The 20,548-nt window shown below is 40.9% G+C and overlaps 1 protein-coding gene across 1 annotated transcript; it reads left to right on the forward strand.

Annotated features, from left to right (window-relative positions):
• Window positions 1-9,915: 9,915 nt before the first annotated feature.
• LOC101966872 (vomeronasal type-1 receptor 4) lies at window positions 9,916-10,824 on the forward strand. Its single transcript, XM_078027795.1, has one exon. The coding sequence runs from the start codon at window positions 9,916-9,918 to the stop codon at window positions 10,822-10,824; it is 909 nt and encodes a 302-aa protein (XP_077883921.1).
• Window positions 10,825-20,548: the final 9,724 nt, after the last annotated feature.

A 20,548-nucleotide genomic window follows, 5' to 3' on the forward strand; every position in this document is an offset into this window, starting at 1 on the left:
ACATTTGTGAGTACACCACAGTGAGTCAGGCAGACTTTCCATTCCAGAGCAGCCACATTCACATGCTAATATTTATGTGGAGCCTTCTCTTGTGATTAGTTGTGAGTCTGTTTTCCACAAAGGTAGGAGGGAAATACAGATGGGGAGAGACACAGAGTCAACCAATATTTTTGAAATGGTAAGTTTGACAATACTCCTAAACTCATATAATGAAGGTGCTTTGGTCAATAGGACCCAAAGTCATCTACAGGTTCAATACCATGACTATCAAATGACAATGACATTTTTCACAGAACTAGGGACAATAGTCCAAAATTCATATGGATGAGGACAAGACCTGGAATAGCCAAAGCAATCCTGAGCAACAAGAGCAATGCTGGAGGAATCTAATGCCACATCTCAAATTGGACTGCAGAGCTACAGTAACAAAACAGCATGGTACAGAATGGACTAGAGGACACAGGGACAAAGCCACAAGGTACAGACATCTGACCTTGGTAAAGGTGCCAAAAATATATGTTGGAGGACAGATGGCTTTTTAAACAAAGGGTGCTGGGCATCCTGGATATCCATATGTAGAAGAAAGAAGCCAAATGCCTGTTTCTCACCCACAAACATCAACTCAAAAAGTACCAGAGACCTAGGAATGCACCTGAGTACTGCAGCCACTGTCTGAGACACAGCAGATACACTCAACATACTGACCCAGGCACCAGCCTCCTTAGTAAGTCTCCTAAAGCTCAAGAAAAAGAAAGTAAAACAACAACAATTAAAAAGCAAGCCAGGCATGGTGGCCCACACCTGCAATCCCAGCGGCTGGGAGGCTGAGGCAGGAGGATCTCAAGTTCAAAGCCTGCATCAGCCATTTGGTGAGGCCATAAGCAACTTAGTGAGACTGTGTCTCAAAATATAAAATGAAAAGGGCTGGCAATGTGGCTCAGTGGTTGAGTTTCCCTGGGCAAATTCCTGGTACCACAAATAAATAAATAACTAAAATAAAGTAAGAAAACTAAGAACCAATAAGTGTTGTGGCATCAAATGAGAAACTTCTGCATAGCACAGGAAACAATTATGCGATTTGAAAGAGAGCTTGTGGTAAGGGAGAAAACCTTTGCCATCTACACTTGCTATGGAGAATTAATAGCCATAATGTATAGAACTGGACAAAAAAAATCCAAATCCCTCCAAAATAACTACAATTGAACAAATTAAAAGACCCAACAAACACAAAACAAATAACCCACTCAATAAATGGACAAAATATCTGAACAAACATTTCTCAAAAGTAGAAATACAAATATTTAACAAATGTATGTAAAACTCTTCAACATTCTTAACCATTGAGGAAGTGAAAATCAACTACACTGTAATTTTATCTCACTCAAGAGCACACAATATTAGGGACACAGATCATACTAATTGTTGGTAAAGATGTGGGCGAAGTACACTTATATATTGTTGGTGGGACTGCAAATTAATACAACCACTTTGGAAAGCAGTTTGGAGATTCCTCAAAGACTAGGAATGAAAGCACCACATGATGTACCTGCCTCACTCATTGGAATTATTCAAAAGAACTAAAATCAACTTATTACAGTGATACAGGCAATTCAACGTCTTTTGAACTACAATCCATAATTGGGAAATTATTGAATGAGCCCAGGTGGCCACCAATAGACGAATGGAGCAAGAAAAAGTGGTCTATATAACAATGGAGCATTACTCTGCAATAATTTTGTTGTTTGTCAATAAAAGGATGGAATTGAAAATATCTGGCTAAGTGAAATAAGCCCGACTCAGAAAGTCAAGGTTCAAACATTTTCTTTCATATGTGGGGTGGGGTGGGGGTTTAGAGAGGAGATGTGAAGGAATATAAAAGTGATCTCATGAAACTAGGAGAGTAACATATAGAACAGAAGAATGTGCTTGAGAGAGGGAGAGATCAAAGTTCAACCAAATTTTGCTATGTCCCTTATGAGAATCCCATACTAAATCACATGAATATATATATCAATGTACATATATTTATGATTTTAAAATAATAAAAATAGAAGGGATATCAAAAGGGAAGAGCCAGCAGATTAGCAGGAGGAGAAAGGGAAAGGAAAGGAAGGGAGAACAAAGTTGATAAAATCATGTTGAGTTGACTAAGAACGTGGCATTATTATCCCTCTAGTGAGCACTGTCATACTACAAAAATAAAGAAAGATGTGGGTCAAAGTTATTCTGTATGGCACTATGATAAAAAGAAAGAGAATGACAAGAGTCCGTGTCTTCTGGGTTTACATGGTGGAGAGCTTCACTGTGGTGAGGTCCAGGGGTCAAGGTGTGGTACAGGGTCAAGGTGAGTTCCAGGGGTCAAGGTGAGGTCCAGGGGTCAAGGTGAGGTCCAGGGGTCAAGGAGAAGTACAGGGATCAAGGTGAGGTCCAGGGGTCAAGGTGAGTTCCAGGGGTCAAGGTGAGGTCCAGGGGTCAAGGTGAGTTCCAGGGGTCAAGGTGAGGTCCAGGGGTCAAGGTGGGGTCCAGGGGTCAAGGTGAGGTCCAGGGTTCAAGGAGGGGTACAGGGGTCAAGGTGAGGTCCAGGGGTCAAGGAGGGGTACAGGGGTCAAGGAGAAGTACAGGGGCCAAGGTGAGGTCTAGGGATCAAGGTGAGGTCCAAGGGTAAGGTGAGGTCCAGGGGTCAAGGTGAGGTTCAGGGGTCAAGGTGAGGTCCAGGGGTCAAGGAGAAGTACAGGGATCAAGGTGAGGTCCAGGGGTCAAGGTGAGTTCCAGGGATCAAGGTGAGGTCCAGGGGTCAAGGTGAGTTCCAGGGGTCAAGGTGAGGTCCAGGGGTCAAGGAGGGGTACAGGGGTCAAGGTGAGGTCCAGGGTTCAAGGTGGGGTCCAGGGGTCAAGGTGAGTTCCAGGGGTCAAGGTGGGGTCCAGGGGTCAAGGTGAGGTCCAGGGTTCAAGGAGGGGTACAGGGGTCAAGGTGAGGTCCAGGGGTCAAGGAGGGGTACAGGGGTCAAGGTGAGGTCCAGGGTTCAAGGTGGGGTCCAGGGGTCAAGGTGAGTTCCAGGGGTCAAGGTGGGGTCCAGGGGTCAAGGTGGGGTCCAGGGGTCAAGGTGAGGTCCAGGGGTCAAGGTGAGGTCCAGGGGTCAAGGTGGGGTCCAGGGGTCAAGGCTTCATTGTCTGCCTATGAGTTTAGGTTTCCCAGCACCACTGTCAGGAGGGCTGACTTATCTCCAGCTCATGTGTTTGTCCCCTTTGTCTAGGATCAGATAACTGCATCCATGAGGGCTTATCTCTGTGTCCTCCATTCTACCCCCTTGGCCCTCATGACAGATTGGGGCTGGCACCAGGCTGCCTCCCTGGGGCTCTCAGGTACAAGTGGAGGTCAGGACTGTGAGTCCTGCAAGGTTGCTCCTGTTGCTCAGAGTTGCTTTCTCTCTTCTGGGTCTCCCATTCTTCCAAATGAACTTCAGAAGTGTTTTTCCTCATCCTGTGGATGATGGCATTGGTGTTTTATGAGGATGCACGAGTCTCTGTAATGCTGCTGACTCATGGCCATTCTGATGATATCAACTCTGCCTGTCCAACACGAGTCTCTCCATCGTCTGAGTTCTTCCTCAGCTTTCTTCACTCTTCTGTAATCCCCATTGTAGACGTCCTTCACACCCTTCATTAGATTGATTCCCAAATATTTTTTTGGAGATATCTGAATGGAGTATATCTCCTCATTTCTTACTTGGCAGATTTCATATTGGAGTTTAGAAAAGTTGTTAATCTATGTTTGTTGATGTTGTCTCCTGCTATTTATGACATTTGTTATGAGTTATGAAGTCTCCTGGGGCAGTTTTCCTGGGTCTTCCAAATGAAGGGCCATGCAAAAATCAGCAAATAGATAAATTGAGATCTTCTTTTTCTATTGTATCCCTTTAATTTCTTTCTCTTGCTTGATTGCTTGAGTTTCAAGGTCTAAATTGCACAGGAGTGGGGAAAGTGCCCATCCTTGTCTTGCTCCTGTTTACAGAGGAAATATTTTCAGTTTTTCTCATTCAGTATAAGGTTGGCCTTGGGTTTTTTATACACAGCCTTTACAATGGTGAGGGAAGTTGTTTCTTCCCTAGTTTCCATAGTGTTTTAAACATGAATGGGTGCTGTACTTTGTCAAGGGCTTTTTCTGCACCCATTGAGATGAGCCTGCGAGTCTTGTCTGGAAGTCCATGTTTGTACTGCATTGCACTCAGTAGGTTGAAGCAGCCTTGCATCTGTGCGATGAAACCCACTTGAAAATAGTGTGCTGCTGTTTAATGTGTTTTTGTATGTGATTTGCCAGTATTTTATCAAGAATATTTGCATTTAAGTTCATCAAGGGTGATGGACTGAAGTTTTATTTCATTGATGTGTCTTTGCGTGGTTTTGGTATGGTGATGTGGGCTTCGCAGAATGAGTTTAGCAATGTTTCTTTCGTTTCTGTTTCATGGAATAATTTGAGGAGGGTTGGCGTTAGTTCTTCACTAAAGGTCTGGCACAATTTGGCTGAGAGTCCATCCAGTCCTGGGGTTTCCTTTGTTGGAGGCTTTTGATAGCTGCTTCAGTTTCATTACTTGGTGCTGGTCTGTTTAAATGTTAGGTATCCGTTCAGCTTGCGGAGGTCAGACGTTTCTAGAAATTTGTCAATATCCCCAATATTTTCTTTTTTGCAGTATAAATTTCCAAGATAGTTTCTGATGGTGCCCTGGATTTCAGTAGTGTCTTTGTTTTCTTTTTCATCTTGGATTTTGTTAATTTGAGTCCCCCCCTTTTTTTGGTTAGTTAGGTGAAGGTTTTATCAATCTTGTCTATCATTTCAGAAATCCTGTTTAATTCATCTGTTGCATTGTTTTCTTTAAATGTTTTTGTTAGTTGTTGAAGGGGATTTATTTATTTATTTGTTTACATGTGGTGCTGAGAATCGAACCCAGTGCCTCACACATGCCAGGCAAGTGCTTCACCACTGAGCCCCAGCCCCAGGCCCTGTTGCATTGTTTTTAATTCCCAATTTCACTAATTTTTGGCTCTGATATTAATTATTTTCTGTTTTCTTCTGATTGTGGTATGAGATGTAATGTTAATTTATTTGATATTTTTCTATTTTATTTTATTTTATTTTTGAGGTTGATCACAGTGCTGTGAATGTTCCTCTGACACCCACCTTTATAGAAATAGGCCTGGATTCCAAACTACTGAGATCACGTCACGGCTTTTACAATAATTTATGTACATCTTAAACTCAGGACAAAATTGCAAGTTCACACACAAAATCCCCTATCAAATGTCACAGGGCTCAGTGCTGCTATTGTACCAGGGAACACTGCTCATGGCTCTGTTTCACTCTGTGTCTGAGCTCACAAGTGCCCTGAGTGGCCACTCCACCATGCAGGCCTGGGGCTCCCTTCCACACCAGGGACCATAACTCAGGTGGCTTCCAGGTGTTGCCCAGGGTGCTAGTCCCTAATGTGTGCAGGGCGCATCCCCAGGTCATGAGTCCCTCAGGGCACAGAGGAGGCCCAGTGGCCAGGAGCCTGCGGCCCTGACCAGCCCCAGCTGCTTTCTCCTCTGCAGAAAGGAAGCTGCTCTCACCTCCCCTCAGCCCTTGGCCACCTTTATTTTGATCCCTTGCTACTGAAAAGCCCCCAGGCATTGGGAGCCTCAGTGACATGGGGAGCCTCCTGGTGTAGACGGATCACACAAATGCCCCCAGGATCAGTGCAGATGTGGAGTTTGAAAGCATTTTATTAGTGCGTCATGGTCACCCTCACAGGGCCCCTGACACAGCCACCTGCCTGTGTGCCTTTCCCAACGTGGCCTCCTGCTCCCTCCTCCCACCCCTCTTCCCCTCTCTGTCCTCTGCTCACTTCCTCCTTCTTATTCATGTCCTACCACCTTGTGCCCCACAGAGACTCACAACATGAAACTCTCTGCACATCCACAGGAGCACAGGGCATGGTCACACCAGCTCATCCCGTGGCACCTGCCCTTCCCCACGCATCCCTCTTCCCCCAGTCCCGTCCTCTGCTCCACAGTCATGTTTTCTATTTTCATGGGTCTGCCCAGCCCATCTCCCTGATTTTGCTCCAGTTTCCACATATAAGTGCAGTGTTCACCCCCTGCCTTTCTGAGCCTGGCTTATGTCACGTAGCCTGGCGTTCTGTAATTCTGTCCATCTCCCAGACTGAGCCCAGATTCACTCCTCTTCATGGCTGAGTAGCACTCCATTGTGTCTGCACACCTCATGGTCTTGGTGCATTCATCTGCTCATGATCACAGGGTGTTTCCTTAACATGGTCATGTACATCGTGCTGCTGTGAATATTGATGCACTTGTATCACTATCCTATTTCAATTTTAGTTTTTTGAATAAATACCAATGAGTATTGTAGCTGGATCATATGGTAGTTCATTTTTATATATTTAAACAATCTTCATACTGCTTACCAGCATGGTCATACTAATTTTTACACCTATAAAAAACATATTAATTTGCCTGTTTTTTCACATATTTGAAAGAATTTGCTATGATTTGTATTCTTGAAAAATGCCATTTTACCTGGGGTGGGGTGAAATCTCCCTGTGATTTTGATTTGCATTTCTGTGATGGCAGGTTTGGTTTTTTGAGAGGGAGACTGTGGGTGTACCTAACCACTGGGTTCACCTTGTGTTTTCAGAGTCCCTAAAACCTGACATCAGGAACCACATCCCTGTGCATGGACAAGGCCTTGAGAATGAGGAACCTTGATCCTCTGAGTCTGAAACTCTGGCCCCATTGGATGCATCTGTGCACTTTTGGGAAGGGGAAGGGAAGGATAAATGGGACCTCAGAGGTGGAAACTTGGCTGGTTGTTGACTTTCAAACTGCAGAAACTTTCATTAAGGTAATTAAGCCCCAATTAAGACTGAGACAACTTCTGAGCCCAACATACAGAGTAATTGTGGAGGGGGAGGGAAAGCCGTCCTTCAGGGACTGAGGTTCTGCAGAGGGTTTGCCTCTCCCTGAGAGCTGTCGACTGTGACAGCTGGGGTCCTGGTGGTGGCTTGTGGTAGGCAAGAGCCCCACAGATCCTGGGGGTACAAGTACAGCCTGGGAAGCTGCACCCTGTCAGAGGGGCCCACACAGAGTGGTCAGCAGCACAGCCACCAAGGTGAGTGGGCCCAGGGTCTGACTTGCTCCCAGGCACCTGTGACGTCTCCTCAGCAGCACAAACCTTACTCTCTGAGACTGAGCAAGGGGGGTGCTGAGAGCCTGTGATCCTAGGGCCTTCCCTCTTCATCTGGTATCTGAAGGTCCACACCTGGGCAGAAACACAAAGGGCCTTTATATCAGATGTCCCTCAGCTACACGGGAGCAGCTTGGACCTGTGTTGGGGATCTGGATTCATCAGAGAGCCCCGTGGTGGGTCCTGAAGACAGAAGTTAGACTCTCTGTCTGCCTTTAGAAAAGCTGTGTCTTTAGCCTTGATGTCAACCTGTGAAGATTCTGAAAATATTCTTAACTTACATGGGATTACTGCAACTAGATGACGGTGTATTATTCAGTTGTTTCTCTTGTATCATGTTTCTGTGTCTGTAAGTGCATTGTGTTTAATGTGAAGGCATTTTGGGGGCATCCAACCTGAAAACTGTCCTCAAACATAACATTAGATCATACATGTGAGTCAAATTTATGCTTTAGATGTCTGTTAGAGTGTCTACTAAACACAATTAGTACTTAAAATCACAGTGTCTCTTATTGAATTTCAGTGTGTTTTCATTAGGTTGTTTGATATTAAAATTCCAGAACTATTTCTTCAAGTTAAGTTCATATCATGCACCAAGGACCACCAATCACATATTCATCTTGGCAAGTTACCCCTAGGGTGGATGCATGTACCTACCTAGCTCACTGGGTATTACTGCCAGGTGGGGATGATATATTTCTCTGAATGCATGACCTACCTTTTAGAGCCATTTATTCTGTACCTGTGCAGTCAATCTGGAATAATGCAAAACTCTCCTCTAACATTTTTCATTTCATTTGGTCACAGTGAAAGAGAAGGGAGTTGTATTTCTCAGAAGTGCCTCCCAAGTTTGATGCAGGGCTGTGTGGTTTGGAAAGATGGGAGTGGGCTGAAAATATGAGAAAAATTAGAAATGTACAAGCAATATGAAAATTAATATGTCCTCTGGGCCATGATGTACACTGAGCGCAGTTATTTTCATCCTTGACTTACTACTTGAAGCTGCTTTTCCTGGATCATTAAAGCTTGTGTCATAAGGCGTTGCACAGCACATATTCAGGATTCTGTGCTGTTTACATTAAGGCATTGGTGCAGGCTTTATTCTCCCCATTTATTAGTGTAGGAAACAGAGTTGGAAAGGGAATCTTGAATCTCTCTGAATTCAAGGGCACAACCAGTATCCCTGCCCTTGAAGCTGCCAGGGAGGCTCAGCAGAGGAATCTAAAGCAATCTTTTAATGAACAGCAGGAGCTGGGGAAAGGATTTAGAACTGCATTCCATGCACACACAACACATGCAGATCCTAGGTATCTTTTAGTTTTCTGGGTTCTTTTTTTTTTCTGGAGAAATTGACCATATTTAACATAAGTTCTTACGTGAGAGTTGAGATTGGAAATCTAACAGGAAAATGTAACATCCTGTCCAGGATTGCATGGAAATCCAGCAGCCCAATTGTTGACTAGGTGGGAAAAAAACAATAAACAGAAACAAAACAAAACAAACCAAAACCAAGACCAAAACCCAGCCCAGCTAGAGCAGGCTGCAGAATCGACTGAAGTCTTGCTCCCAGCAAGGTTCTGCAGGGGCTGGAAAATGCCCTCAGGACACCGCTTTAGTGATATGTGCCCAGTGTCTCCACCAGGAGGCTTTCCTGGGGATTCCTAACTCAGACACTGACTCATCTCCTGGCAGCATGCAGCAGGTGGTCCCACAGCTGACCCTCTGATAAACACCATCACATGCAGAACAGACCCAGGCTTTCTTAGAGGTCCTTGAGGTCATCAGAGGAACTCAGCCCTTGGCTGCAGAGCCTGGCAGGGCAGTAATCCATGGCTCAGCTGAGCACCCTTACTAGCTGCATGCCGTCCATAATCTGATTTCATTCTTTCATGTCTTTGTCAGGTTCGACTTTAGCTGTTGATTCCTTCTGTAAAGGTTTTGGAGTTTGTTTCCAACAGAGACCTACAGAGACTCTCCGAGTATGAGTAAGCAGGGAAACCACAGAGTCCTGTTGTGTGTAGGAGAACACAGAGGGAAGCTCTCCTCATCAAAGATGGAAAACTGTGATGCAAAAGCAAACCTAGAGTTGTGGTGCTGATCCAAATAAGAGACAGAAGGGGATGTTGAAACAAGCAACAGACTGTGCAGAAATTGAAATGTGGCCATATTTACATTTGTTAAACATGTTGAAGCAACTGGACTTTAAAAATTCTTGTGCATGGGATATTGGGGGGATGAAAGACCAAGCATGTTCTACAACTTTTGCATTGCAATATAAGAATATATAGAATGAAATTCATACAGAACAGGGAGAACTCTGATTGGGGGAGTACAGGTTTAATGTATCCATGCTGAGGTTGAACATAGATGTGAAACCAAGGATACAAGCAAGCTTGGTATTGATGATATGGATCTTATAAAAATTCAGGGTTAACAATTTATTGTTTTGAATAATAGACTTCACGATGGTGTTTTAAATGATGTGGAATGTTCCTCAAACTATTACAGAAAATGAAATATTATTTTGAACAAAATCTGCACCATGACATTGAAACTGATTGTTTTTACACTCTGGGAATTTCAGCTGTGAAATGTTTCTTTGCAGATACATATTATCATTAATGTTTCTTTCTTCAAAAGGTGTTCCTACGTCCAAGCATATCTGCCTGTAATTAAGAAATGGTGTTGAATGTTGTCAAAGGGACTATCTTTGTGTTTCTAGTAGGACTTGGAGTTGTGGGGAACGTCCTTGTTCTTGTGAACTATATGGGCTTGTTTAGAAGCACCGTGAAATCTCTCCACCTCATTCTCATCCACTTGGCTTTTACAAACATGATAACACTTCTTACTATAGGCAGGCCAAGGACAGTGTCCAGTTTGGGGTTGAGAAGCCTCATAGATGATACAGCCTGTAAGGTGGTGGTTTACCTCAGCAGGGTGGCCCGGGGCCTGTCCATCTGCACCACCAGTCTCCTCACAGTGGTCCAGGCCATCACCATCAGTCCCAGAGCCTCCAGGTGGAGGAGGCTGCAGCCCAGGTCAGCCTGGCACCTGCTTCCCTTGTTGCTCTTCTTTTGGTTTCTCAATTCCTTGATAAGCACGAACTTACCATTTTATATCAAACATATCAGGAGGATGAACACATCAGAAGTTACTAGAAGTGATGATTTCTGTTATTTTCAATCTCAAAACTGGACAATTGGATGGATTTTTATTGTTCTCATGGTCCTTCGAGATGCTGGGTTTCAGAGTATTATGGGCTGGACCAGTGGCCACATGGTCTTCCTCCTCCACAAGCACCACCAGCACATGCTCCACCTTCAGACCTCCAAGCTCCTCTACAGAACCCCCCCTGAGATGAAGGCTGCAAAGAATGTCCTCATTCTGATGCTCTGCTTTCTCTTCTATTGGACAAATTGTTTTATGTCTTTATATGTAACTTTCTCCGTAGAGAATAATTTCATAGAAGGAAGTGCTGTAGAACTTGTGGACCTGGGGTATGCGGTCCTCAGTCCACTTGTGCTGATGCACAGGGATGGACACTTGGCTGAATGTCGGTACATGTCTGTTTCAATGATTTTCCAATAAGTAAGTTTGAAACCATTCTTAGTTTTGTGTTGCTGTATGTAATGGGAAAATCAAGTAAGGGTAGCTGAACCACAGAGAGGCTCATTTCCGTACCCAGATCTGGTGACAATCCCATGACATCTGTCATAGGCAGGTGGTGCATTGTGTTTCTTCTATCTCTCTGTGGAGTCCTGTGAGAGATGTCATCTAAATCTGGTTATGGATGATCCTCTATCTCTCCTAGGACCCTGTATGTTTGCTTGTTTTACTTCTTTTATAAATCTCAGACTCTATTGATATAGATATAGATAGATAGATAGATAGATATGTAAGGTGTATATATAATTAGTAGAATATATCTTCAGAATTATAATATTTACATATAAAATAGAATAACATACTTCATTGGATGTCATCTATAGTATAAAATCTGCAAGACTAAAGGGATTGAAAGTGTAGTTGTCTTGTTTGATAGAAATGTCAATGGAGGCACAATGAAAATCACTTAGTTTTTCTTTTCATGTTATCTGATTGGTAAATCCCTATTTGAATGTATTTTATCTCCAATAAATGATAAGTTGGTATTGATCACAAATCATGACTTTTTTCCAGAGTGTTTGATAAAGTCTTTACGCTGCTTGATGTTCTCTCCCTATTTTTAGAAATACACATCATATTCTGATTCATAGTGAAATGAACTTACTTTTCCCTTTTCTTAAATGGACAAAACATATATTTGTGTAGAAAGCACAGATCTGGCATGAATATGTTTGATTAAACATTTTGAAATATTATTGATACTGTCAACTTATTGATTATATCTTAAAGATATCAGATTTGACATAGAGGTCCTTCCCTTCATTTCAAGATGTCCTCTACGTTTTTCTTATGACCCGTTTATTTTTGGATGTTTTAATTCTCTAGGAAGAAATGGTGAAGGCCTTTCCATTGATAATATGTTAACATATTTAAAGTATTTTTTACTGTTATCATGTCGTGCTCAAAAATTAGGAGTTTATCTGATTGATAAAGTGGTGGTGTCCTTGAAGATAAAGTGTGTCATAGTGTCTTAGCCCACATTTCTCCTGTGACAGCTGTGTCCTGAAATCTGGAAGAGAACGAGACAAAGTGAGCCACCCCTGAACAGGTGGTCACTTATGGGCTCACGGGCAAGGAGTGCAAATCCCATAAGTGCAGCTAGGAATGAGTGACAGTAACGTGGAATCAGGGTGTTAGACAACTGAGCATTTGCAACAGACAGACACCTAGAAGAATAGGAAGATGGCCCATGACCGTTGGAAACAAGTTGTCAAGGGTTGCCTGGATTTTAGTTTCCCCACATAAGTATGATTATTTTTTTACTCTAAAATGTGGGGATTGAGTTGAGAAAATAAAAGTACATCTGAAATCATAATTGGTAAATACTTGAAAAGAATGGAGCATGTGATTAAGAGTGTTTCAACATGTGGAGTGGAAAGAGGAGAGAGGATGGGAAACACTGGCCTGGAGCACTCTGACGTGACTGGCAGGACAGCAATCTCTTTGATTTCTCAAATGTTTGTAGGTTTTTAAAGCAGTAAAATATAAACAGTGAGATGAACTCTGCATCAGTTGTGCCTTATAAAGCTAACATGATGTTTATTGTACAGATGACAGAATATTCCCCCAATTTTGTGAGTCAGACCTCCACATTCAGAAACCCTGAAGATCTTGTTATATGGAATTGAAACAGCGATGTTTATACATAGACCTGAAGTTGCTAAAAATGAAAACCAAGAAATATCTTGAAAGCAACAATGAATACATCAGGCAAAAGCCATCAAAGATTCCTAATTGATAGTGGATTTCATACACAGGATCTTGGGCCCCAGAAAACTGTGTTGATCACAAACTTCAAAATCCTCCTCTTATTGGAGGATGCATGAACATTTTGGCTCTTTAGCAATTATTGTCAGTTCATACCCAGTGTCAGTTAATCACTGAAATGTCTGGTGGTTCCCTTGTTCCCATGACCATCAATCTATTAGGTGAATGTCCGTGTCACTGGGGAAGAGTAGGAGGAAGGGGTCAGTGTGCTCTGGCAGTGCAGCAAGGTCCCTCATGGGCAGCTCCCTCCCCCTCCACACAGGAGCCCTGTGTCTGCAGACTGGCTCCAGGGCGGGAGTTAATGGAGGAGACATGAAACCTGTTCTAGAGATTTGAGTCAGGTGTCCACTCACAGAAGTTGGGTTTCACTCCTTCTACAGACCCAGAAGGAACTGGGCAGAACTCCCATGTTTCCTTCCTACAGACCCCAAGATCAGTTGATCAATGCCAAAGATCTCTAGGTCTCCCAATTCTGATTGTTTCCATGGTGGTAAACATGACTATTGTCCCTTAGTGAATCATTGCCATCATATGGCACGTGTGACCTTGGAATCTGATGGTTCCCCTCTGTGTTTAACTATTGTAGTTCAGTGCTAGTACTTCCCATTTTGATGTTAGATTCATGGCAAAGAACCAACAGAATCCATCTAAGATGCTGAGCTATCCTCATGAATTTCTTCAGCAAATGGTGTTGCTAAAACTAGATGCCCACATGCAAAATATGATATTGGGCCTTAATGTTAAAACATACACAAAACTCTAATCAAAGTTGAGCAAAGATTTAAATATATAAGTAAAATTTTAGAACTCCTTAAATACAAAATAGAAAAGCACTCCTCAACTTTGTCTCCTCAGTGAGTTTTTAGATATGATTTTCAAAACAGAAAAAAATAGAAGAAATTACTATGTGGGATTATATCACACTAAATGCATTGTGCACATAAAGCAGACACTCAGCACATTGAAAAGTCAGTAATGGGAGGAGACCCACATTTAAAAATTATGTGACTAGTACAGTTTTACCGTCCAAATTATGTGAGTCTCTCATATATGTGCAATAGCCAGAAACCTAAGACTAAGCATATTATACATGGACAGGAGACTAGAAAAATACTTTTCAGAAGAAGACATGCAAATGTCCTAAAAGCATGTGAGGAGACACTCCACATCACTAACTCTCAGAAAACTGCAAGTCAAATTCAGAAAACATACCTCACACTTGGTAGATTGTTTTTTATCTATGAGAGAAGAAATAATAAGTTAGCCAGGACCTGGAGAGAAAACAATTTTGCATATGCCAATGTGACTCTGGATATTATGTGTGCACTGTTGTTGAGAACTATGTTCCTTTTCTATTATGAGAAAAAATGGATACCTCAGAGAATTAATAGCACAGCCTTTTCCATCTTAAGCAAAAAGGATGAAGTAGGAGGCATTACACTACTTCAGAACTCAAAATACACTACCAATCTGTAGGAGTATAGAGAGCATGGTATTGGCACAAAGACAGACACTTTCACTAGTGGAAATATCTGGGAGCCTAGAAGTAGCTCATACATCTACAGTTGATTGAGTGTCCACAAAGCTGCTCTGAAGGTTCATTAGAGAAAGAACAGATTCTCAATGAAGTGGTCTTGGAAAAATTGCATGTCCACATGGGAAGAATGTCACTGGACTCTTGTCTCTTACAACCTAGAAAATCTATTAAAAATAAATCATAGACTTAAATGTAAGAGCTGAATCAACAAAAGTAGTAGGAAAAAACACGGGGAAAGATGTAGGACATTACAGTAGGCAAAGATACTTAGACAAGTCAACAAAATGAGAGCAAACCTAAGACAAACTGACAAATGATCTTAAAATGCTTTGCAGAGGAAAAACAAAACAGAATGAACAGGAGAAAAGGAACTAACTTCCTAATAGGTGAACATATTTGGAAAACATTTGTCTCACAGGGAATTTACATTCAGGAAATATAAAAGAAACTTAAATACTTCGTAGCAAGAGCTGTTGGTGTAGCTCAGTGGGAGACTGTTGGTACAGGCAAAAAAAAATCGATAACAAACACATGAACAAATTCAATAACCACCACAACAAAAGGCCCTGATTAAAAAGGGGGAATAGAATTCCTTTGGTTTGAATCTCTGTGCCGTCCTCTATTCTGATAAATCTTAGCTTTAGTCTTTTGATGTTATCCCTAATCCTTGGAGGTTCTGTTCTGTTCATGGTTCTTACCATTTTCATTGTGTTGTCAACATTATCTTCAAGATTGTATATTTTTCTTCATTGTGTAAGGTTCTGTCTTCCAAGTCATCTATCTGTGAATGATGCTTTCTACTGAATTTTTTATTTGATTATATGTAAAGAATTTAAAAAACTTAATACCAAAACCAAACCAAAACAAAACAAAAAAAAACCTCAATCAATAAATAGGCTAAGGAATAGAACAGATACTTCTCAGAAGAAGATATACCATTGATCAACAAATGCATGAAAAAATGTTCAACTTCTCCAGCAATTAGAGAATTGCAAATCAAAACTATACTCCAGTCAGAATGGCAATCATCAAGAATACAAGCAATAATATGTGCTGGCGAGGATGTGTGGAAAATGTACACTCATACATAGCTGGTGGCACTGCAAATTGGTGCAACCATTCTGGAAAGGAATATGGAGATTTCTTAAAAGCTTGGAATGGAACCACCATTTGACCCAGCAATCCCATGCCCTGGTCTTTACCCAAAGGACTTAAAATGAGCATAGTATAGTGATGCAGCCACATCAATGTTTATAACAGCTCAATTCTTAATAGATGAACTGTGGAAGTAACCAAAACGCCCATCAATAAGATACCGAAACTGTGGTATATACAGTGGATTATTATTCAGCATTAAAAGAGAACAAAATCATGGCATTTTCAGGTAAATGGATGGAGTTGGAGAATATCATGCTAAGTGAAGTAAGCCAATCCCCCAAACCAAAGGCCAAATATTTTCTCTGATAAGTGGATGCTGATCCATAACAGGGATTGGGGAGGCATGGGGAAAATGGAGGAACTTTGATTGGGTAAAGGGGAGGAAGGGTTGAGAAGGTGCATGGGGGCAGGAGAGATGGTGGAATGAGATGGACATCATTACCATGGGTACATGTAGGTCTATGGTGTGATGCTACATTGTGTGCAAACATAGAATTGTAAAGTTGTGCTGCAATTGTATGCAATGAATCAAAATGCTTTATGTTGTCATAAATAACTAATTAAAACAAATAAAATAATTTTAAAAATCAGATTACATTTTAATACCATAATTAAATAAATATTGTTAAAAGGAAAAAAACCCCGGAGTGTGAAGTGTGGTAAACTTGATTACAGCACATCAGTTCCTTTGGCTACAATGCAACTATTAAAATTAAAACAAAGAAGAGTTTAAAAGATAGTGTTTAGGACAGTCCCTAAATCAGGTGAATTTTTATCTCTGCACAGTTGTTACCAAGGCCCTTGAGCATCTGCGAGGATAAACTTTTTGAATTTATGCACAGTCCATGAAGACCCTGGCCATCTCTTCTGTGCCACACTTTCTTCATGCCAATTTGTCTGGAGAATCTTATTGGATTTCTGCCTTGGTGTCTGCTGACTGTGTCTTTCTGGTGAATTTTACTGCTCATATTAGGAATTTCTAAAATTAACCTGGAATGGGCTTCTCTCCAGCTCTAGTGGCCATGGTGGTGAGGTGAAAACCCCCCTCTTTGGCCAGGAGGAGGGGGTCCAGGAGAACTTAAGGGAGTCAGCTAAACTTTGGGTAGAACTGGTTTGAATCCCACCTTGTTAATAAGAGTCTTTTACGAAGAGGGTGGGACTCAAATCCACAGTCCAGAGCACAATGGATTAGCAGTCCATGCCTTAACCACTTGGCCACCTCGTCTCAGAGCCCTGCTGCTGCCACACTGGCTTAGGCAGGTGTTTGATAGGTTTGCCAAGTGGTAGACCAGGCCAGGCTCCACAGATGAGCAACAGCCCCACCAGAAGTTGTGGGGAATCGGGGAGGTGGGGTCAGTGTGGCCAAGGTACCTGCTGTGCTGTACGCCAGCAGGACACCCATGCAGAGGCACCTGTGCATGGCAGGGGAGCCAAAGTGGATAAATGGTACAAAGTTTCCAGGTTTATAGGGGCAAGGAGTTCTGGTGAGCTATGATTCAGCTTATAATAGTAACAGTGTATATTTCAGAAAGCTGGAGGAGATAGTTTCCTTGTTTTTTATTTTATTTTATTTTTGTTTTACTTAGTTATACACGACAGTAGAATGCATTTGTGCACTTTGATATATCATACATAGATGAGATGTAATTTCTCATTTTCTGAGTTGCATGTTGCAGAATCATAATGGTCATGCAGTCACATATATACATACAGTAATAATGTTGTTTCATTCTACTGTCCTTCCTATCCCCACATCCCCTCCACCCCTCTCCTCCCATCACTTCCCTCTACCTAATCTAAGGTAATGTTATTCTTCCCTAGTGCCCCCACCTTATTGTGAATTAGCATCCACATATTTGAGAAAACATTTAGCCTTTGGTTTTGTGGCATTGGCTTATTTTGCTTAGCATGATATTCGCCAACTCCTTCCATTTACTGGCAAATGCCATAATTTTATTCTTCTTTAAAGGTGAGTAATATTCCATTGAGTATATATACCACATGTTCTTTAGCCATTCATCTATTGAGGGACACCTAGGTTGGTTCCATAGTCTAGCTATTGTGAATTGAGCTGCTATAAACATTGATGTGGCTGTGTCATTGTAGTATGCAGATTTTAAGTCCTTTGGGTATAAACCAAGGAATGCACTAGCTGGGTCAAATGGTTGTTCCATTCCTGATTTTCTGAGGAATCTCCACACTGCTTTCCATAGCAGTTGCACCAATTTGCAGTCCCACCAGCAATGTATGAGTGTACCGTTTCCCCACATTCTCACTTATATGTATTGTTGCCTGTATTCTTGATGATTGCCATTCTGACAGGAGTGAGATGAAATCTGAAAGTAGCTATAGGGAGATAGAGGATATAAAAAACAAACAAACAGAAATCCTGGAAATGCAGGATACAATAAACCAAATTAAAAACTCAAATGAGAGTATTACCAGCAGAGTAGAACACTTAGAATATAGAACTTCAAACAACAAAGACAAACTTTTTCCACCTGAAAAGAACATAGACAGCTCAGCGAGAATGTTAAGAAATCATGAGCAGAACATCCAAGAATTATGGGATAACATAAAGAAACCAAACCTAAGAGTTATTGGGATACAAGAGGGTGTAGAGGTCCAAACCAAGGGAATGAGCAATCTATTCAATGAAATAATACTAGAAAACTTCCCAGACTTAAAGAATGAAAAATAAATCCAAATACTAGAAGCCTACAGGACACTGAATGTACAAAATCATAAGAGATCCACACCAAGACACATAATAATGAAGATGCCCAACATACAGAATAAGAAGAGAATCTTAAAAGCCACAAGAGAGAGGAAGCAGATTACATTTAGGGGTAAACCAATCAGGATAACAGCTGATCTTTCAACACAGACTCTGAAAGCTAGAAGATCCTGGAACAACATATTTCAAATGCTGAAAGAAAAAGGGTTCCAACCAAGAATCATGTATCCAGTGAAATTAAGCTTCAGGATTGAAGATGAAATAAAAATTCCATGATAAACAAAAGTTAAAAGAATTTGCAGCTAGAAAACCAGCTCTTCAAGACATCCTTAGGAAAACATTACAGGAAGAGGAAATGAAAAATAACAATGAAAACCAACAGCAGGAGGTAATAAAGGAAAAACTAATCATAGAGGAAAAACAAATCATGTTAAGTAACAAACATAACCAAATATGGCTGGAAATACATATCTCAATAGTAACCCTAAATGTCAATGGCTTAAATGCACCAATCAAAAGACATAGGCTAGTAGAATGGATTAAAAAAAAAGATCCAACAATATGCTGCCTACAGGAGACTCATCTGATAGGAAAAGGCATACACAGACTGAAGATGAAAGGTTGGGAAAAATCATATCACTCATACGGACCCCAGAAGCAAGCAGGGATGTCCATACTTGTATCAAATAAAATAGACTTCAAGCCAAAGTTAATCAAAAGGGATAAACAAGGATACTACATGCTGCTCAAGGGAACCAAAACCAACAAGATTTGACGATCATTAATATATATGCCCCAAACAATGGTGCAGCTACGTTCATCAAACAAACTCTTCTCAAGTTCAAGAGTCAAACAGACCACAACACAATAATCATGGGAGATTTTAACACACCTCTCTCACCACTGGACAGATCTTCCAAACAAAAGTTGAATAAAGAAACCATAGAGCTCAATAATATAAATTAATAATTTAGACTTAATTGATATATACAAAATATACCACCCAACATCAAGCGGATACACTTTCTTCTCAGCAGCACATGGATCCTTCTCAAAAATAGACCATATATTATGTCACAGGGTAAATCTTAGCAATTACAAAGGAGGAGAGATACTACCCTGCATTTTATCTGATCATAATGGAATGAAATTGGAAATCAATAATAAAATGAGAAAGGAAAAATCCTACATCACATGGAGATTAAACAATATGCTACTGAATGAACAAAGGGTTACAGAAGACATCAAAAAGAAATTAAAAAGTTCTTAGAGGTAAATGAAAACTCAGACACAACATATCAAAATCTCTGGGACACTATGAAAACAGTACTAAGAGGAAAATTCATTTCATGGAGTTAATTCCGTAAAAGAAGGAAAAGCCAACAAATAAATGATCTCACACTACACCTCGAAGCCTTAGAAAAAGAAGAACAAATCAGCAGCAAATACAGTAGAAGGCAAGACATAATTAAAATTAGAGCTGAAATCAATGAAATCAAAACAAAAGAAACAATAAAAAAATTGACAAAACTAAAAGTTGGTTCTTTGAAAAAATAAATAAGATTGATAGACCACTAGCCACGCTAACAAAGAGAAGAAGAGAGAGAACCCAAATTTCTAGCTTACGGGATGAAAAAGGCAACATCTCAACAGACAATTCAGAAATACAGAAGATAATTAGAAATTATTTTGAAACCCTATACTCTAATAAAATAGAAGATAGTGAATGCATCAATAAATTCCTTAAGACATATGAACTACCCAGATTGAGTCAGAAGGATATAAACAACCTAAACAGACCAATATCAAGTGAGGAAATAGAAGAAGCCATCAAAAGACTACCAACCAAGAAAAGCCCAGGACTGGATGGATATACAGTAGAGTTTTACAAGAACTTTAAAGAAGAACTAATACCAATAGTCTACAATCTATTTCAGGAGACAGAAAAAGAGGTAGAACTTCCAAATTCATTCTATGAGGCCAATATCACCCTGATTCCCAAACCAGATAAGGAAACCTCAAAGAAAGAAAACTACAGACCAATATCCCTAATGAATTTAGATGCAAGAATCCTCAATAAAATTCTGGCAAATCAGATACAAAAACACATCAAAAAGATCATGCACCATGATCAAGTAGAATTCATCCCTGGGATGCAAGGCTGGTTCAATATATGGAAATCAATAAACGTTATTCACCACATCAATAGACTTAAAGATAAGAACCATATGATCATCTCGATGGATGCAGAAAAAACATTTGACAAAGTACAGCATCCCTTTATGTTCAAAACATTAGAAAAACTAGGGATAACAGGAACTTACCTCGACATTGTAAAAGCTATTTATGCCAAGCCTCAGGCTAGCATCATTCTAAATGGAGAAAAACTGAAGGCATTCCCTCTAAAATCTGGAACAAGACAGGGATGCCCTCTCTCACCACTTCTA

This window comes from Ictidomys tridecemlineatus, chromosome 11, assembly GCF_052094955.1.
Source record: "Ictidomys tridecemlineatus isolate mIctTri1 chromosome 11, mIctTri1.hap1, whole genome shotgun sequence".
Taxonomy (NCBI): Eukaryota; Metazoa; Chordata; class Mammalia; order Rodentia; family Sciuridae; genus Ictidomys; species Ictidomys tridecemlineatus.